The following is a 13,861-nucleotide window of genomic DNA, read 5'->3' as shown; positions in this document are numbered from 1 at the left end:
GGCGTCGGGGGGTGGCGCACCCGGAAGCGCGTGGACTCTCGGCACCGAGGCGGCCACCTCGGACCGCGGGGACGGCGGCGGGAGGGGGCTGCGCCGGGCCGTGGTCACAGGTGGGCAGCGGCGAGGCGCGGCCGAGCAGAGTCTGGGTTCCGCGGCACCGAGGGCGGAGACTCGCCACGCCGGCGGAGGAGTCCGCTTCCCCTGGGTCTCTCCGGCTGCGGCCGCACCCCCGCCCGGAGGGCAGGTAACTTCCCCTGCAAGGTCACTCTGCGGATGGGCGGGGCGCGTGGCCCGTCCACGTCCTTATGATGGGCGGGCGGTAGAGCGGCTGGAAGGCGCCCCCGAGCGCCGCCGGGCGTCCCGGGCACACGCCTCGTTTCTCCCCGTGGCCCGAGGTGAGCGTCCACCTGCCCGGGTTCGGGCGGGCCCGGCCTCCGCAGCCCGCACCGCGGCGAGCGCTCTGCCCGCGCCCGGCTGTCCCGCCGCGTGGTAGGCTGTTGCCATGGGAACGGGATGCCCAGACGCGCCCGCCGGGGTGGTGAGGGCGGGGGAGGCAGCCCCGAGTTGGAGCCGGTGCCTGGGCTAGGGGAGCCACCAAACGGGGGAAAGCGGACCCTCTCCCTTTTTTGTTTTTGGTTGTTTAGGCGTTGGCGGCTAACCTGAGAGGCGTGGACAGGAGGTGAGCTGTGTTCTTTCCACCTTAACCTTCAGAGAGCTTCTTACAGCTCATGGTGGCAAGTGCAGGTCATGACCCAGAAGGGCAGCATGAAGCCTGCGAAGAAAAAGAAAACCCAGGAGCCTGAATTGGAGCCCCTGTGCTGCTGCGAGTACATAGATCGAAATGGGGAGAAGAACCACATGGCTGCCTGCTTGTGTGATTGCCAAGATCTCGATGAAGGCTGTGAAAGGTAAGAGCAGAGCGTTTCCTGATGCCCACTCCGCTGCCCTTCCAGGAACTACCGTATGTTTCCAGTGTAGCCTTCCAGAACGCTGGAATTAGCTCCAGATTCTCTTCTCAAGGATCTAAAATTGAAAGTTGTCTTCTGTGTCAAGTGTGAGGGTTTTATGAAGATGGATTATGCAATAGCGCACAACTGTCTGCTCAGCTTCCTATGATAATACTGTTTTTTATTTAAAAGGAGAAGAAAAAGGAGAGAAGAGGCAGAAAAAGGATTAGTAGAGAAGTGTATGTGTGTATGTAAAATAAACACATTAGTTCCAGAAAGTTTTGATGATCTCAGTGGTGTTAGCATTTAGAGACTTGAGGACTGGGTTGTACCCGGCCACAAAGGGCCTTGGGGGCTTAAAAGCTCATTTTCCCTATAGTAACTGGTCTTGCCCGTTGCGTCTGGGGAGGAGCTCCAGCCAGGGGACGTATCCCTCTTCGGGACTGCGTTATTTATTTCAGTGTGAGCAGCAGTACTGTCTGGTCATATTGTACTTGGCTTTTATTTTCATCACTGTCCCCAGTGATAGAGATTACTATCCAGAAAGATCATTTTTCACATCACTGAAGAAATTCTGTACCCAACAGTAGTAACCTGGCTTATATCCATTTTCTAAATAAGTATGTATATATTTTAAGTTATATGAAAACTGTAATAGAGAGGAATAGAGTTGTTGGAAATTTGCTTTTCCCATTAATAATTACTTCTAGTTAAGAAAGTCACTGCAGCAGCTAATTGCTGACTTAGAGCTTGGTGCATTAATGTAGCCGTTAAAAGCTTTCCTTAGGGACTGCTGCAGTCTGGTACCAACCTTGACTCCTAAAGACCCCATAACCCCTTTGTAATTCTTCCTTGACAGTGTCTATACAGTAGTCTTTCTTACAGGTGTTTTTAAATACAGGTTCTTTCGAGTCTGTAGTCTAAAATCCACACTAAGAAAATGGAGTGTTTTGCACCAGTGAGTGGAGAGATGCCGCTGCCTCCAGCACCATCATCACTGAGACCGCAGCTCTCCCATTAGCCTTGCTAACTCTTCCTGCCTCCATGCCCCTGCAGCTGGGCCTTCCCCAGCTCTGTCCTCTGCTCTCCATACCCTCCTCCGGAATCGGCACACAGTGCTGCCATTCCTGCCTCCCCTGTAGTCACCCCCTGCTCTCAGCAGCTCTAGCCCTGCTGTTTTAGTTGCCTGTCTAAAACCAAAGTTAGAGTTCCTTAAACTGTTCCTTTCCTTACTAGACTAACTAAAAAAGACAAGTACAAAAATTCAACAAATAGCATTCTGTTCTCCAGTCTCAGTCATCAGATTCATAGGCGTTTTCCTGATGCAGACCCTGGCGCCTGCCAGGCTGGTGTAATCCTGGGGCCCGGGCAGGTTTTGTACCGCACACATTTCTCTCCGCCTGGGCCAATGATAGCCATCCTTCAGGGTCAGGCACACATGCCCCCTCTCCACAAGGAGCTCTCTTTAGCTCACACCACAGGTGCTGACTCTCCCCTGAGTGCTCCTGAAGACCCTTGAGCATGACAGTTCATGGGTGACCTCTGCTGCCTTGTCATTTATCTGATAGTTCTTAAATTCCCATGTGTCTTGTCTTAACTAAATTTTGAAAGTTTTTGAGATTCTTAATGATGGTGTGCCCGTCTAGGTCTAAACAGGATTGAATGGAATATATGAGTCTTTATATGTATTTGTTTGGTGGAGAAATAATCTTGACCATTAAATTTCTAAACATTATCTTGTTAATATTAAAGAAACGACAAATGAAGCTGAAAAGCTTGTGTTTACTGTAAAGGAAGGAGAATCTTAGCCTTCGGCCACTTTCGTCGTTTATCCTGTTGTTGGGTATATAGTGTTCAGTGGTTTTTAATTCAAAAAACCCACATGAAGTGCCTTCTCTGTGCTCTTTCTGAATAGATGGATTAAATGTAAATCCATACAGCCAGAGACTTGCGAACGAATCATGGATACAATTTCTGATCGCCTCCGAATTCCTTGGCTCAGGGGAGCCAAAAAAGTTAACGTTAGTATCGTTCCCCCACTCATCTTACTGCCCGTCTTGCTCCATGTGGCTTCCTGGCATTTCCTGCTGGGGGTGGTGGTTTTGATCTCTCTTCCTGTGCTGGCACTGTGGTACTACTACCTCACTCACAGAAGGAAAGAACAGACTCTGTTTTTCCTGAGCCTCGGACTGTTCTCACTGGGCTACATGTACTATGTGTTCCTTCAGGAAGTGGTCCCCAAAGGACGTGTGGGACCCACTCAGCTGGCTGTTCTTACCTGCGGGTTGTTTCTGATACTCTTAGCCTTGTACAGAGCCAAGAAGAATCCAGGCTACCTCAGAAACCCAGCAAGCAATGACAGTTCTCTCAGCAACAGCCAAATCGAATCCCTGAACAGAACAGGGCACGAGAAGACCAAAGCGTTCTCTGGAGCAGATATGTCGGGAAGCCTCAGCAATCGGACCATGAAGGATGATCTTAAGGGCCCTTCCAGGATGGTGGCTGGCAGCCCCACCGAGGTGAAGGAAGACTGGTGCGCCAAGTGCCAGCTGGCGCGACCAGCCCGCGCGTGGCATTGCCGGTTATGTGGCGTCTGTGTGAGGAGAATGGATCATCACTGCGTCTGGTATGTTGGAAGATTTAAATTCACATAAGACTTTCTAGATGTATTTATTTTCCTTTTTTGTCATCCTAAAACTTCTCGCCTTCCTAGTTTTACGCCTTGTAGATATTTGTGAGCTGTTACGATGTTCGCACTTGGTCATCAGTTTTTCAAGTTTCACAAATTTAATTCCCTCAGTCATTTTTGAAGGGGAGTAGCAGAAACTTTTTTTTTTTGCTGTTCTCTTTCAACTTGCCTTTCATTTATCTTCTCCATGCTAATAGAGAAGTATTTACAGTTGAATTATACATACATAAATACACACATGTATATATATAAATTTTCGTTTATTTAGAATTTGTGAGAATCAGTGTAGGCTTATTTCCCTGCACTATTCCTTTTGAACACAGAGACCAAGAAAGCATTCCCTCTTTCTAGGGGCCTCTTGTTTTCTCACCATACATTCGTAAGCATTTTTGATGTTCCACTCAACATTGAGTTGAGCTCCTACTGGGTCACTCACTGTTTGGCTATTTGCCAAGAAATGGGCTCCTTTTGAACCTCCCATCTGGCCAGTAACAAGCGAAGACACTAAAGCCCATAAGATACAATGTGCAAGTTTTAAAGGTAATGTTGCCTCTTTATTGAGTAACTCTAAACAAGAGGATGTGGTTAATTCAGACCTCAATGCTATAAGCAGCATGTTTGCGGCTTTATCCCTCTTAAGGCAGTTCTGGTAAATGAATTATGCTTTTTTATGTCTAGGATTCTGGTCATGTAGCATAGTAGGAGATGGTAAGGATGCAGGAAAGGCCAGGAGAGCACTGGAGTGGACATGTCAGCGGCAGCTCTTGTCTGGGGCTTTGTCTTTAGGAGTAAATGGGTGTTTTCATTTTTAGATTTTCCACTTATGTGTCTGTCATTCCCGTGGGGTGTGTGGTATGCGTGTGGTGTGCGTGGGCCCATTGACAGTTGCTGGTTGGCAGAGGGCCTGACTGCCTCAACTTAAAGACACACTCCTCTGCCCACGTGAGCATCATGGTGTGCAGTGGGCAAATAGGACCTGACTGTCCTGCCCCTCAAATGGCCATAACATGTAATGTTTTACCTGATAGAAGTCTGCACAGTTACACATTCTTCTCCACCGCACACCATGTTCCTAATCTCTTTGGATCTTTTTATTAAAGTACTTGATTTTTACACACATAATGCACACCTTCTATGTTTGTTTGCCAATCACTGCCTCCCCCCGTCAGGTATTTTTATAAGCATACGCCAATTTTTTTGTTACACGTTGCCGTGAAAAAAATCAGTGTAACACACTTACAAAAATACCTTGTGGGGGTGGGTGCAGTTGGCAAATAAACGTAGAAGGTGCGTGTTGGGTAAAAGTATGGTATATTTGAACATATATTTTCCCATTCTGTAATACTTCTTATTTAGCGTTTGTAAGTGTTTATAAATGATATTTATCCCCTTTCCCTACTGTGGTAATTACAGTGTTAAATCTCTACAGTTTAGTAATAGACTTCACTTATTATTTGAAAAAGATTGTTAGGTTCTGCTTTTTACTGAGCATTATCGTTAAACTAATGATGTGATTCTACTTTGCAAAGAGCAGAGAATATAAGACTACATCTCTCAGCAGACAAGTTTTTAAGTCCTTAAAATTGAAAAATAAGAGAACTTTCTAATAATTGAAATTCACGCTATCCCTATTTTAAAATCTTTGTTCTTTATTATATGAGTTATATAGAGAATTTTAAAAAATGTGTTTGCTTTTTTTATCCCCTTGTGCTGTTTTGAGGATAAATAGCTGTGTTGGAGAATCAAATCATCAAGCATTTATACTTGCCCTTTTGACCTTCTTGCTCACGTCGGTGTATGGGATAACGCTTACCTTGGACACCATTTGTAGAGACAGAAGTGTCTTCACAGCGCTCTTCTATTGCCCTGGAGTGTACGCAGACTACAGGTGAGACATACACACCGCAGTAGAGAAGCCCGTGGAAACAGGAATGAATGTTGCCATTAATAGGGACTGCAGGCGGGCCCCAGCTTACGAATGAGATCCATTCCTAAGTGTGTCTTTAAGTCAGATTTGTAGGTGAGTTGAACAGGTGCATACACTTCTTATTTAGCCTTACTTGAGTGCAAGAAAAAAGGAGCTCTGGTGGTGCAGTGGTTAAGTGCTCAGCTTCTAACCAGAAGGTCAGTGGTTCAAACCCACCAGCTGCTCTGTGGGAGAAAGATACGGTAGTCTACTTCTGTAAAGATACACAGCCTTGGAAACCCTAATGGGGCAGTTCTACTCTGTCCTGTAGGGTCACTGTGAGTCAGAATCGACTCAACAGCAGTGGGTTTGGGTTTAGTGCAAGAGAAGGCTCTTAAGTTTTCGCTGATGTAAAAGCTGCACGTGCAGCAAGTGAAGGTGATTGTGATGAAGAGTTTGTTATGAGTAGGGGTTGGTTCAGTCCAGTCGTTTCAAAGTGAGGGTCAATTTACATAATATTAAAGGGCGAGTACAAGAGGTTGTCCATAAGTTGGACATTCTTAACCCAGGACTTACTGTAGTTACTGTAGTATTTGCTCCTAGGTTAAGAGTTCTAAACCCAAAACATAGGGCAAGTTATGGGGATGCTGGGTATCCCCTGAAATTGCCAACAGAATCGTGTAGTGGACGTGTGTTTTTCTAGGGTGATGTCACAAGGTCCTTGGCTCTTAAAAAGTGAGGAACCCACACTCCACAGGTAGGAGGAGACTTAATCAGAGACTTCCAGAGTCAGATGGCCGCTTGCATGCCTACGTGCAACAGTGAAACCAAAACAGTGAATGAACTGGGGACCGCAGGGCATGTATGTGATTCTTTACTTTGTCATAAAGGTCAGGGAATTCCTCTCACTTTATTGACGCTTTCTGGTACTTTTTAGCCTAATCTTAATTCACTGCTTCTGACTCTTTTGAGAATTGCTCACGATCTATAACCTTTCTTTTCTTTCTAATCTCTATTGGTTTTTTTTGTGCTACTTTTTTTTAAAATCATCACTCACAATTACGGTGGTATCTAGGTCAAAGTTTCCTTAGGCATTGTTAGTTGGGACACATTTAGATATTGTGAAAATTTCACGCTATGGCAAAAGCTGGGGTTTTTCAGCTTTGGCCCCAGCCACCCCCTGCCCTGAACACCATGGGCACCCCCTGCCCGTGTTCCTTGTTATGGTGCCTCCACCATCTTCCTGACATGGGTGCTCTCTGCTCTCTGGTTCTCAGGCTCAGCTGGGGCAGCTCTGCCAGCAGGGTGCCTTCCTTTTCTTCTTAGTCTTTATTTTCAGAACAATCCCTGCTTCATCAGCATAGTACCCTTATGCAGGCATTTGGTGTTATTAGTCCATGGATACATCTCCCCATCATCACTGGAGATCTAGAGACTTGTGGGTATTATTAGAATAGACTGGTTCTCTTCAGAATAAGTTTCTTTTTTTTAAATCGTTGAGAGTCCTAGTAGGTTGTGAAGTTCTTCAGTAGCACCGTGAGGGATAAGTGTCCTAAAGTAGAGCCTGTGTGTATGTTACTAAGCAGGGTTTGTAGACGTTCTGTGGGCGACTGAAATGAAGTGAGGAGCACAGTGCTGTCAGGGGTTCTCACCCCGCTCTGTACAAGCAGTTCACCTCACCTCTGGGCCTTGTGGCGTGTGAATTGATTTCATCACCTGTGGTCCCTTTCGGCTTTGAAAATGAAGATTCTGAATGGATCTCTTTCCAGCTAACTCTTTGTTTGCGGATGTTTGAATGGAAAAAGTCCAGTGGCACACACTAATGGGCAGCCCCTCCCTACAGTCTCCCGGGAGCCTTCTTGGCCTGTGGTATCCCATGTGGCCTTGGGAAGCTGACGTGTGGTATTCTGTGTGGACTTGAGAAGCTGACGTGTGGTATTCTGTGTGGCCTTGGGAAGCTGACCTGTGGTATTCTCTGTGGCCTTGGGAAGCTGACGTGTGATATTCTGTGTGGCCTTGGGAAGCTGACATGAGGTATTCTTTGTGGCCTTGGGAAGCTGATGTGTTGTATTCTGCGTGGACTTGGGAAGCTGACGTGTGGTATTCTGTGTGGCCTTGGGAAGCTGACGTGAGGTATTGTGTGTGGACTTGGGAAGCTGACTTGTATTCTGTGTGGACTTGGGAAGCTGACCTGTGGTATTGTGTGTGGCCTTGGGAAGCTGACGTGTGGTATTCTGTGTGACTTGGGAAGCTGACGTGTGGTATTTTGAGTGGACTTGGGAAGCTGACATCAGGTATTCTTTGTGGCCTTGGGAAGCTGATGTGTGGTATCGTGTGTGGACTTGGGAAGCTGACGTGAGGTATTCTGTGTGGACTTGAGAAGCTGACTTGTATTCTGTGTGGACTTGGGAAGCTGACCTGTGGTATTGTGTGTGGCCTTGGGAAGTTGACGTGTGGTATTCTGTGTGGCCTTGGGAAGCTGATGTGTGGTATTCTGTGTGGACTTGGGAAGCTGGCGTGAGGTATTCTTTGTGGCTTTGGGAAGCTGATGTGTGGTATTGTGTGTGGCCTTGGGAAGCTGACGTGTGGTATTCTGTGTGGACTTGGGAAGCTGATGTGAGATATTCTTTGTGGCCTTGGGAAGCTGACGTGTGGTATGCTGTGTGGACTTGGGAAGCTGACGTTTGAACACTGGTGCTCCTGCATATCTTATAAGTAACTAAAGGGCTTCAGTGTTGGCAGTTGTCTTATTTGTGTTTATCTGCTTTGGACTGAAAAGAGTGGAGATTAATAATTTTGTTACTAGTCTTCTTCCCCCCGCCCTCCCAGCTTCCTTGAGGAAGTTTATTGAAATCTCATGGTGCCTTAGTTTTCTCATGAGTTAGGTATGACTTAGGAATTATTCACTTAACCAACAGATATTGAGTGCTGGTCAGGCTCTGTGATAGTTGTGTGAAGGCTACAAAATGAAAAAAAAAAAAAAAAAGTCCTTGCTATTCTAGTAAAACATAATAGAAAAAGAGGCACTAATAGTTATTAAAAAATAGATACCCTGAAAGTATGGCCCCTGGACACCCTGCGAACTCAGAACTGAAGCCACTCTCAAAGTTCACCTTTCAGCCAAAAATTAGACAGGCCTCTAAAACAGTAACACATGTGAGGAGCGTGCTTCTTAGTTCAGCCAAGTACATGAGATCAGATGGGCAACACGTGCCCAAAAACAAAGATGAGAAGACAGGAAGGGACAGGAAAACTGGACAAATGCACACAGGGAACCCAGAGTGGAAAGGGGGAGAGTGCTGACACAATGCAGGGATTGCGACCTATGTCACAAAACAATTTGTGTATAAATTTTTGAATGAGAAACTAATTTGCTCTGTAAATGTTCACCTAAAGCACAATAAAATTAAAAAAAAAAAAATCAGTTCTCCTCCACTCCCCCCCTCCCCCAAAAAGACACATAAACTGTCAGAAGTCAAGCGGGTTATGGACGTTCAGAGGGTAGGAAAGTGTCTTACGGTTGGGAAGATTGGGCACGGCATCAGAGTCCTTAACACTAAGTACTAGGTGTGTAGAATGCTGGGATGGTGGCAGCTTTCTGAATGTGACAGAGCGCAGTCCTGACCGGCCTTTCCTCCTCCCAGCTTGGCTCTATCCTTCACCTGTGTGTGGTACTCTGTGATCATCACAGCGGGCATGGCCTACATCTTCCTGATCCAGCTGATAAACATCAGCTACAATGTGACCGAGCGGGAAGTCCAACAGGCCCTCCGACAAAAGACCGGGCGCCGGTTCCTCTGTGGCCTCATCGTGGACACAGGCCAGTACAGCCGGGGCCTCCTGCAGAACTGGTACCAGTTCTGCACCCTGGGAACCCAGGCCACCCACCACCCTGCTGAGGACATTGTCTGAAGTGCCTTCTGTACGGCTCTGAGGGACGGCTGCACCCTGTCTCTCTTCCATTTTACACTTCCACGTCTACGCTGGATGCTCGTTTTCACCCCCAAAGGCTTTAGAGGGCCATGCTCAGGTTTAGAGGCTGGACTGGGAAGAAGTTAATGTTCCTGACTTCGTGACTTAAGAGATTTTTATATCGAAGCAGTAAAGTAGAGCCATTCTTTTCCAGTCACCTTATTAACTCAGTCACCAGAAGTTGAAAAGGACGTGGATTGTGAATGCACAAATTGATAGAAGCAATTCCCATCCATTAGTATGAGAGAAAGAGCTTTGGATTAGGGTAGTTTCTAGTCTCTCTTTCAATTCTTAATAGCCTTCTAGTCTCTCTTTCAATTCTTAATAGCCATGTGACCTTTAGTCAAGTCACTTCCCCGGGTCTCAGGTTCATCTGTAAAGTGGGGTACTGCCGCCTTCCTCGGCCACCTCAGTGTGGTTGCGAGGGTCACGCAAGGGATGAGGTGTGTGGAACACACTCGAGAGTGACTGAAGCACCAGAGGGGTGAATATTAGGAAAGTCCTAAGACTGAAGAAAACGTTTGTAGGTCAGAATATTGAAGCCCATATTAGGGTATTGGTTTCCAGCATTTCAGTGAAAAGGCTCTGTGTTGTACCACATTGTACAGTTAGACCAGATAGATTTATGACACAATTCACCTGATCTTGAGAGGACAGTTGATAACGATAATTATTGTCTATTGTACAGTGGTCATGAGTTAAGGTGATAGTAGGTATTTACCTTATCTTCCTTCTCACATATTTACTGTTTTGATTTAACTTCGATAAGCATTAATGTTTTCTTTCCTCTTTTCCATGTTTCACCTGGTAAGGTGCTAACAGTCTTCTGATGATGGCTGAAGAGGCGAATGGACATTCCTATGGGAAACACTTTACTCTTTTTCCTGGGTAGGGTGGCTGATCAGTATCAAGGGCTTGATTTTGTTCATGTAAGTATTTAAAATGCTCTCAGTTATAGCACTAAATTGCACAAAGCAGTCTTCTGGCGATCGCGTTATACTGGCATGAACTTGCTCTTGGGAGTTGATTGGCGTCTTTCCACTTCACTTGCACGTGACTTCTCATTCACCTTTCCCTTTCAGTTCCTCTAAAGGAAAGGCTCTCACTAGGAGAGAAAAAACGGTACGGATGGTTTCCACTCATTGACGGATTGCTGTTCTTTGATAGCTGTTCCCAAAATAAGCTGTTTCTTTAATCATGTCTCAAAATTGAAAATGTGTAAGGGGTTAAATATTTATATAGAATGGGTCATTCTGATCTAGAGTTAAGACGAGAGAGTTTGGGAGGAGGAAATACCCCCTGAAATGTTGTATTTGTATGTGCCTGTTTTTGCATCTCCAAAGATAATTCACGAGTCCTTCAATTTGCCTTGGTTTATATTGCCACATCTTTCTCCCACAGAGTGGTTGGTGGGTTCGAACTACCGACCTATCAGTTAGCAGCTGGGTGCTTAACCACTGTGCCACCAGGGCTTCCTGTAGCTTAGTAGAGGGAAATATTGCCAGCATTTTCTGTCTTTCTGCGCATGCTGCTTTAGCAAGAGATTTATAAATGTTGGCAGGAAATACTGCTACTTCCCGCAATCCTGCTCTCTGCAGCTAGCACCGTTCCTAGACTTGCCATTAATCGGGCAGTCCCTAAGACAGTCACGATTCACTCAGGCTTGGGAGCCGCCTGGCGTCGTTTTCCCCAGAGATGTACTGAGTAATAAACTTTCTGCTCTGCATCCCATGCGCCAAAGGGCGAGTGTGGGGATGTCAGCAGAGGCTGTGGTTTCTACAGTGATGCCCTCTCCCTGGCCCAGAGTCTAATAATTCATTTGGAATTAAAGTTGGATGTGATATGACTAATTCCTTTCTTGTAGGTTTTAGGCAGGAGAGTAATAACATCCAGGGGCAGCATATGTGGCTAGGATTGTAGTTGTTGCGTATCTTGAGTGCCAGATGTAGAGCCAACTCTTGATTCTTTGGCAACTGATGATAAAAATCCTTGGAAACCTTAGTATAGTTAGTAATTTAAACCTCTTGCCAAATGTTTAACAAGAGAATTGGGGATGATCATCATCTTCTTAACCAACACACCTTTGATAGGGTTACCTGGATGGGGTAACTCGGTTTCCCTCGCTTGCATAGGGACTCCTTGTATATCATCCTGGCTTATGGGAATTAAGATGCTTGCTTTAAGTTCCTTGAAAACTCCACGGTTGCCAATTCATAGAAGAAAGCTAACTCTATTTTAAAAGCCTATTGAAGTGTGTGTCCCCGAAGGAACAGCAGATAGGCTATCCATGAGTGGTGTTTTATAGGCTGTGGGACATCCTTGGTCTCTAATGGTAGACTTTGAGCCCTTTTATGATCTGGGACTACCTGAGGGATTTTGTTACTGGCCTTGGCTCTTTCCAGAAGGCAGGAGAACTTATTGTGCACCCTTTGAAGGACAAGGCCTCTGTGAAGGGGCAGCTCTGGGTAAGGGGATCACCCTGTGAACCTACGAACCAGCAGTCCCTTGGCCCCAGGAACGAGTCTCTGAACGTGGTTCTAGACAAGCAGGTCCCCTCACCTCACCCCACATCCTCAGCTTTGTTTACCTACCACTCACATTCCTGTCATGCCACCGCCTCCTATTTCTGGGGTAGAAATGGGTCCATTTGAAAGACTCAGTTAAGATCAGGATTGCATGAAAGGAGGAAATCCTGCAATATTTACGTGTGTGTTATTATACACAGTACTTTGTGGTGATAGCCGGGCACACCTAAAGTGAAGTGACCATTGACAACGCCTCTTCGGTAGGTTTCCCACACTGCTGAAGTAAAGCCTTAAGCGTGTTCTAGGGAGAGTGTGCTGCTTATTTCACCTCAGCCACACGCGTGTTTGTGTTTAGGATATTGTAAGTCTTTGCTGTACAAGTAGTGTCTTTCTTGGGTGAATGAAGTAATTGTTATCTTCCACTGTACCATGTACCTAGCAGAAAGATTGCTATAAACTTTCTCTCATGCCAGTAATCCTTGGTACTTCTGATGCTTTTAGCAAGAGATAATTTTCTGTACCAGAATCTTCCACTGCCAGAAAACACAATGCCAGTAAGGTTCTACATCACCCGGAACACTGCTTAACAGACTGTATTTCTTTTGGGTAGTGTAGTGGCTTTTTATTATAAAGCTCAACTATCATAAACAAAAATAAAGACATCTAGAAGCACAGTTTTGGCCAGATGTTTAAAAATGGTTTTGTGAGGTCAAAGGTCCCTGTGAAGTAGGTAAGTTTATATGGACTTGGAGCAGTTCTACTCTGTAACACAGGGGGTTGCCATGAGTTGCAGTTGACTCAATGGCAGTGAGGTTTTTTTTTTCTAACGTATATATGGACTTACCTCATTTCAGCCATATTTTGGTACCCTGAAATTTGAAAATGAGCATTTCCTCAAACAAGCAGTGGATTATAGAGACCTTCAGGTCAGACACCTGTTTGGAATCTGGTTTTCTCATGAGCAGCTAGACAAGTCTGACATCTTGTGTTAGACATTGCAGAGGGACGCAGGGATAATGACAGCCACGCTTAACTCAGTGCTGAGTAAAATTCAGTATGTTCCACGGGATGTTTGTTGTGATTAGCACAAACTTTTTGCAAAATCAGCTAAATTTAATCCTGTTGCTAATGGACAATTAGCCACACTTCAGTTGGCAACAGGCCAAAAGGCCTATCAGCAACAGGCCAAAGACTGGATGGTTAATGGAGACAAATTTCTTAGAGGTTGTAGCTATCTCTGAGTTGGGCTTGTGACTTACTCTAGCCTTCCCTGTGGCACTTTTCACCTCTAGAAAGTTTGTACTTTCAAGGCAAAGCTTTTAAAATGAGAGTCTATTCTAGTTATGGACGCAACTAAAACTATTTCTTCCGATGGAGCTACTGGAAAGATGCCGTATTATGGAGCTCGCAAGCTCAACGCACTGTGATCCTGTCGTCTAGATGACTTGTGTTGTTAGAGGGCTTTTGAGCCTTCTCATTTGATCACACTTCAGGGTCTGATGTTAGACAAAAGGAAACCTAGGAATATTTATTTAATATTAAATCAGTATTTAATATCTAATGTAACTGGCCCAGTAACACTAAAGGGGATTTCCAAAGCCAACTTTGGAGGCTGTGTGCTAAACAAACACATTGCACTGTTTTTATACTTGTATTCATGTCTTCTTAATCACCTCAGACTCAGACACAAGGCCTTTTAAATGGAGATTTAAAAAATTACTGCCATTTATGTCAAATAATGTACTGTGAACAAGTTGTTTAAATGGAAAATAAAGTGCTTTCTTTAAAGGAAAATCGTATTTCTTGGTATGTGTCTACTCAA

The 13,861-nt window shown here is 45.4% G+C and overlaps 1 protein-coding gene across 1 annotated transcript; it reads left to right on the top strand.

Annotated features, from left to right (window-relative positions):
• The first annotated feature begins 210 nt into the window (after positions 1-210).
• Positions 211-13,849, top strand: ZDHHC23 (zinc finger DHHC-type palmitoyltransferase 23). The gene is made up of 5 exons (XM_004373672.2): positions 211-244; positions 645-908; positions 2,863-3,573; positions 5,357-5,524; positions 9,187-13,849. Exons 2-5 carry the CDS (start codon positions 748-750, stop codon positions 9,452-9,454), a joined length of 1,308 nt encoding a protein of 435 aa, XP_004373729.1. The 5' UTR covers positions 211-244; positions 645-747; the 3' UTR covers positions 9,455-13,849.
• Positions 13,850-13,861: the final 12 nt, after the last annotated feature.

The sequence above is a fragment of the Trichechus manatus genome, unplaced genomic scaffold (assembly GCF_000243295.1).
Source record: "Trichechus manatus latirostris isolate Lorelei unplaced genomic scaffold, TriManLat1.0 scaffold00026, whole genome shotgun sequence".
NCBI lineage: Eukaryota > Metazoa > Chordata > Mammalia > Sirenia > Trichechidae > Trichechus > Trichechus manatus.
This window is presented reverse-complemented; position numbering and strand designations above follow the sequence as displayed.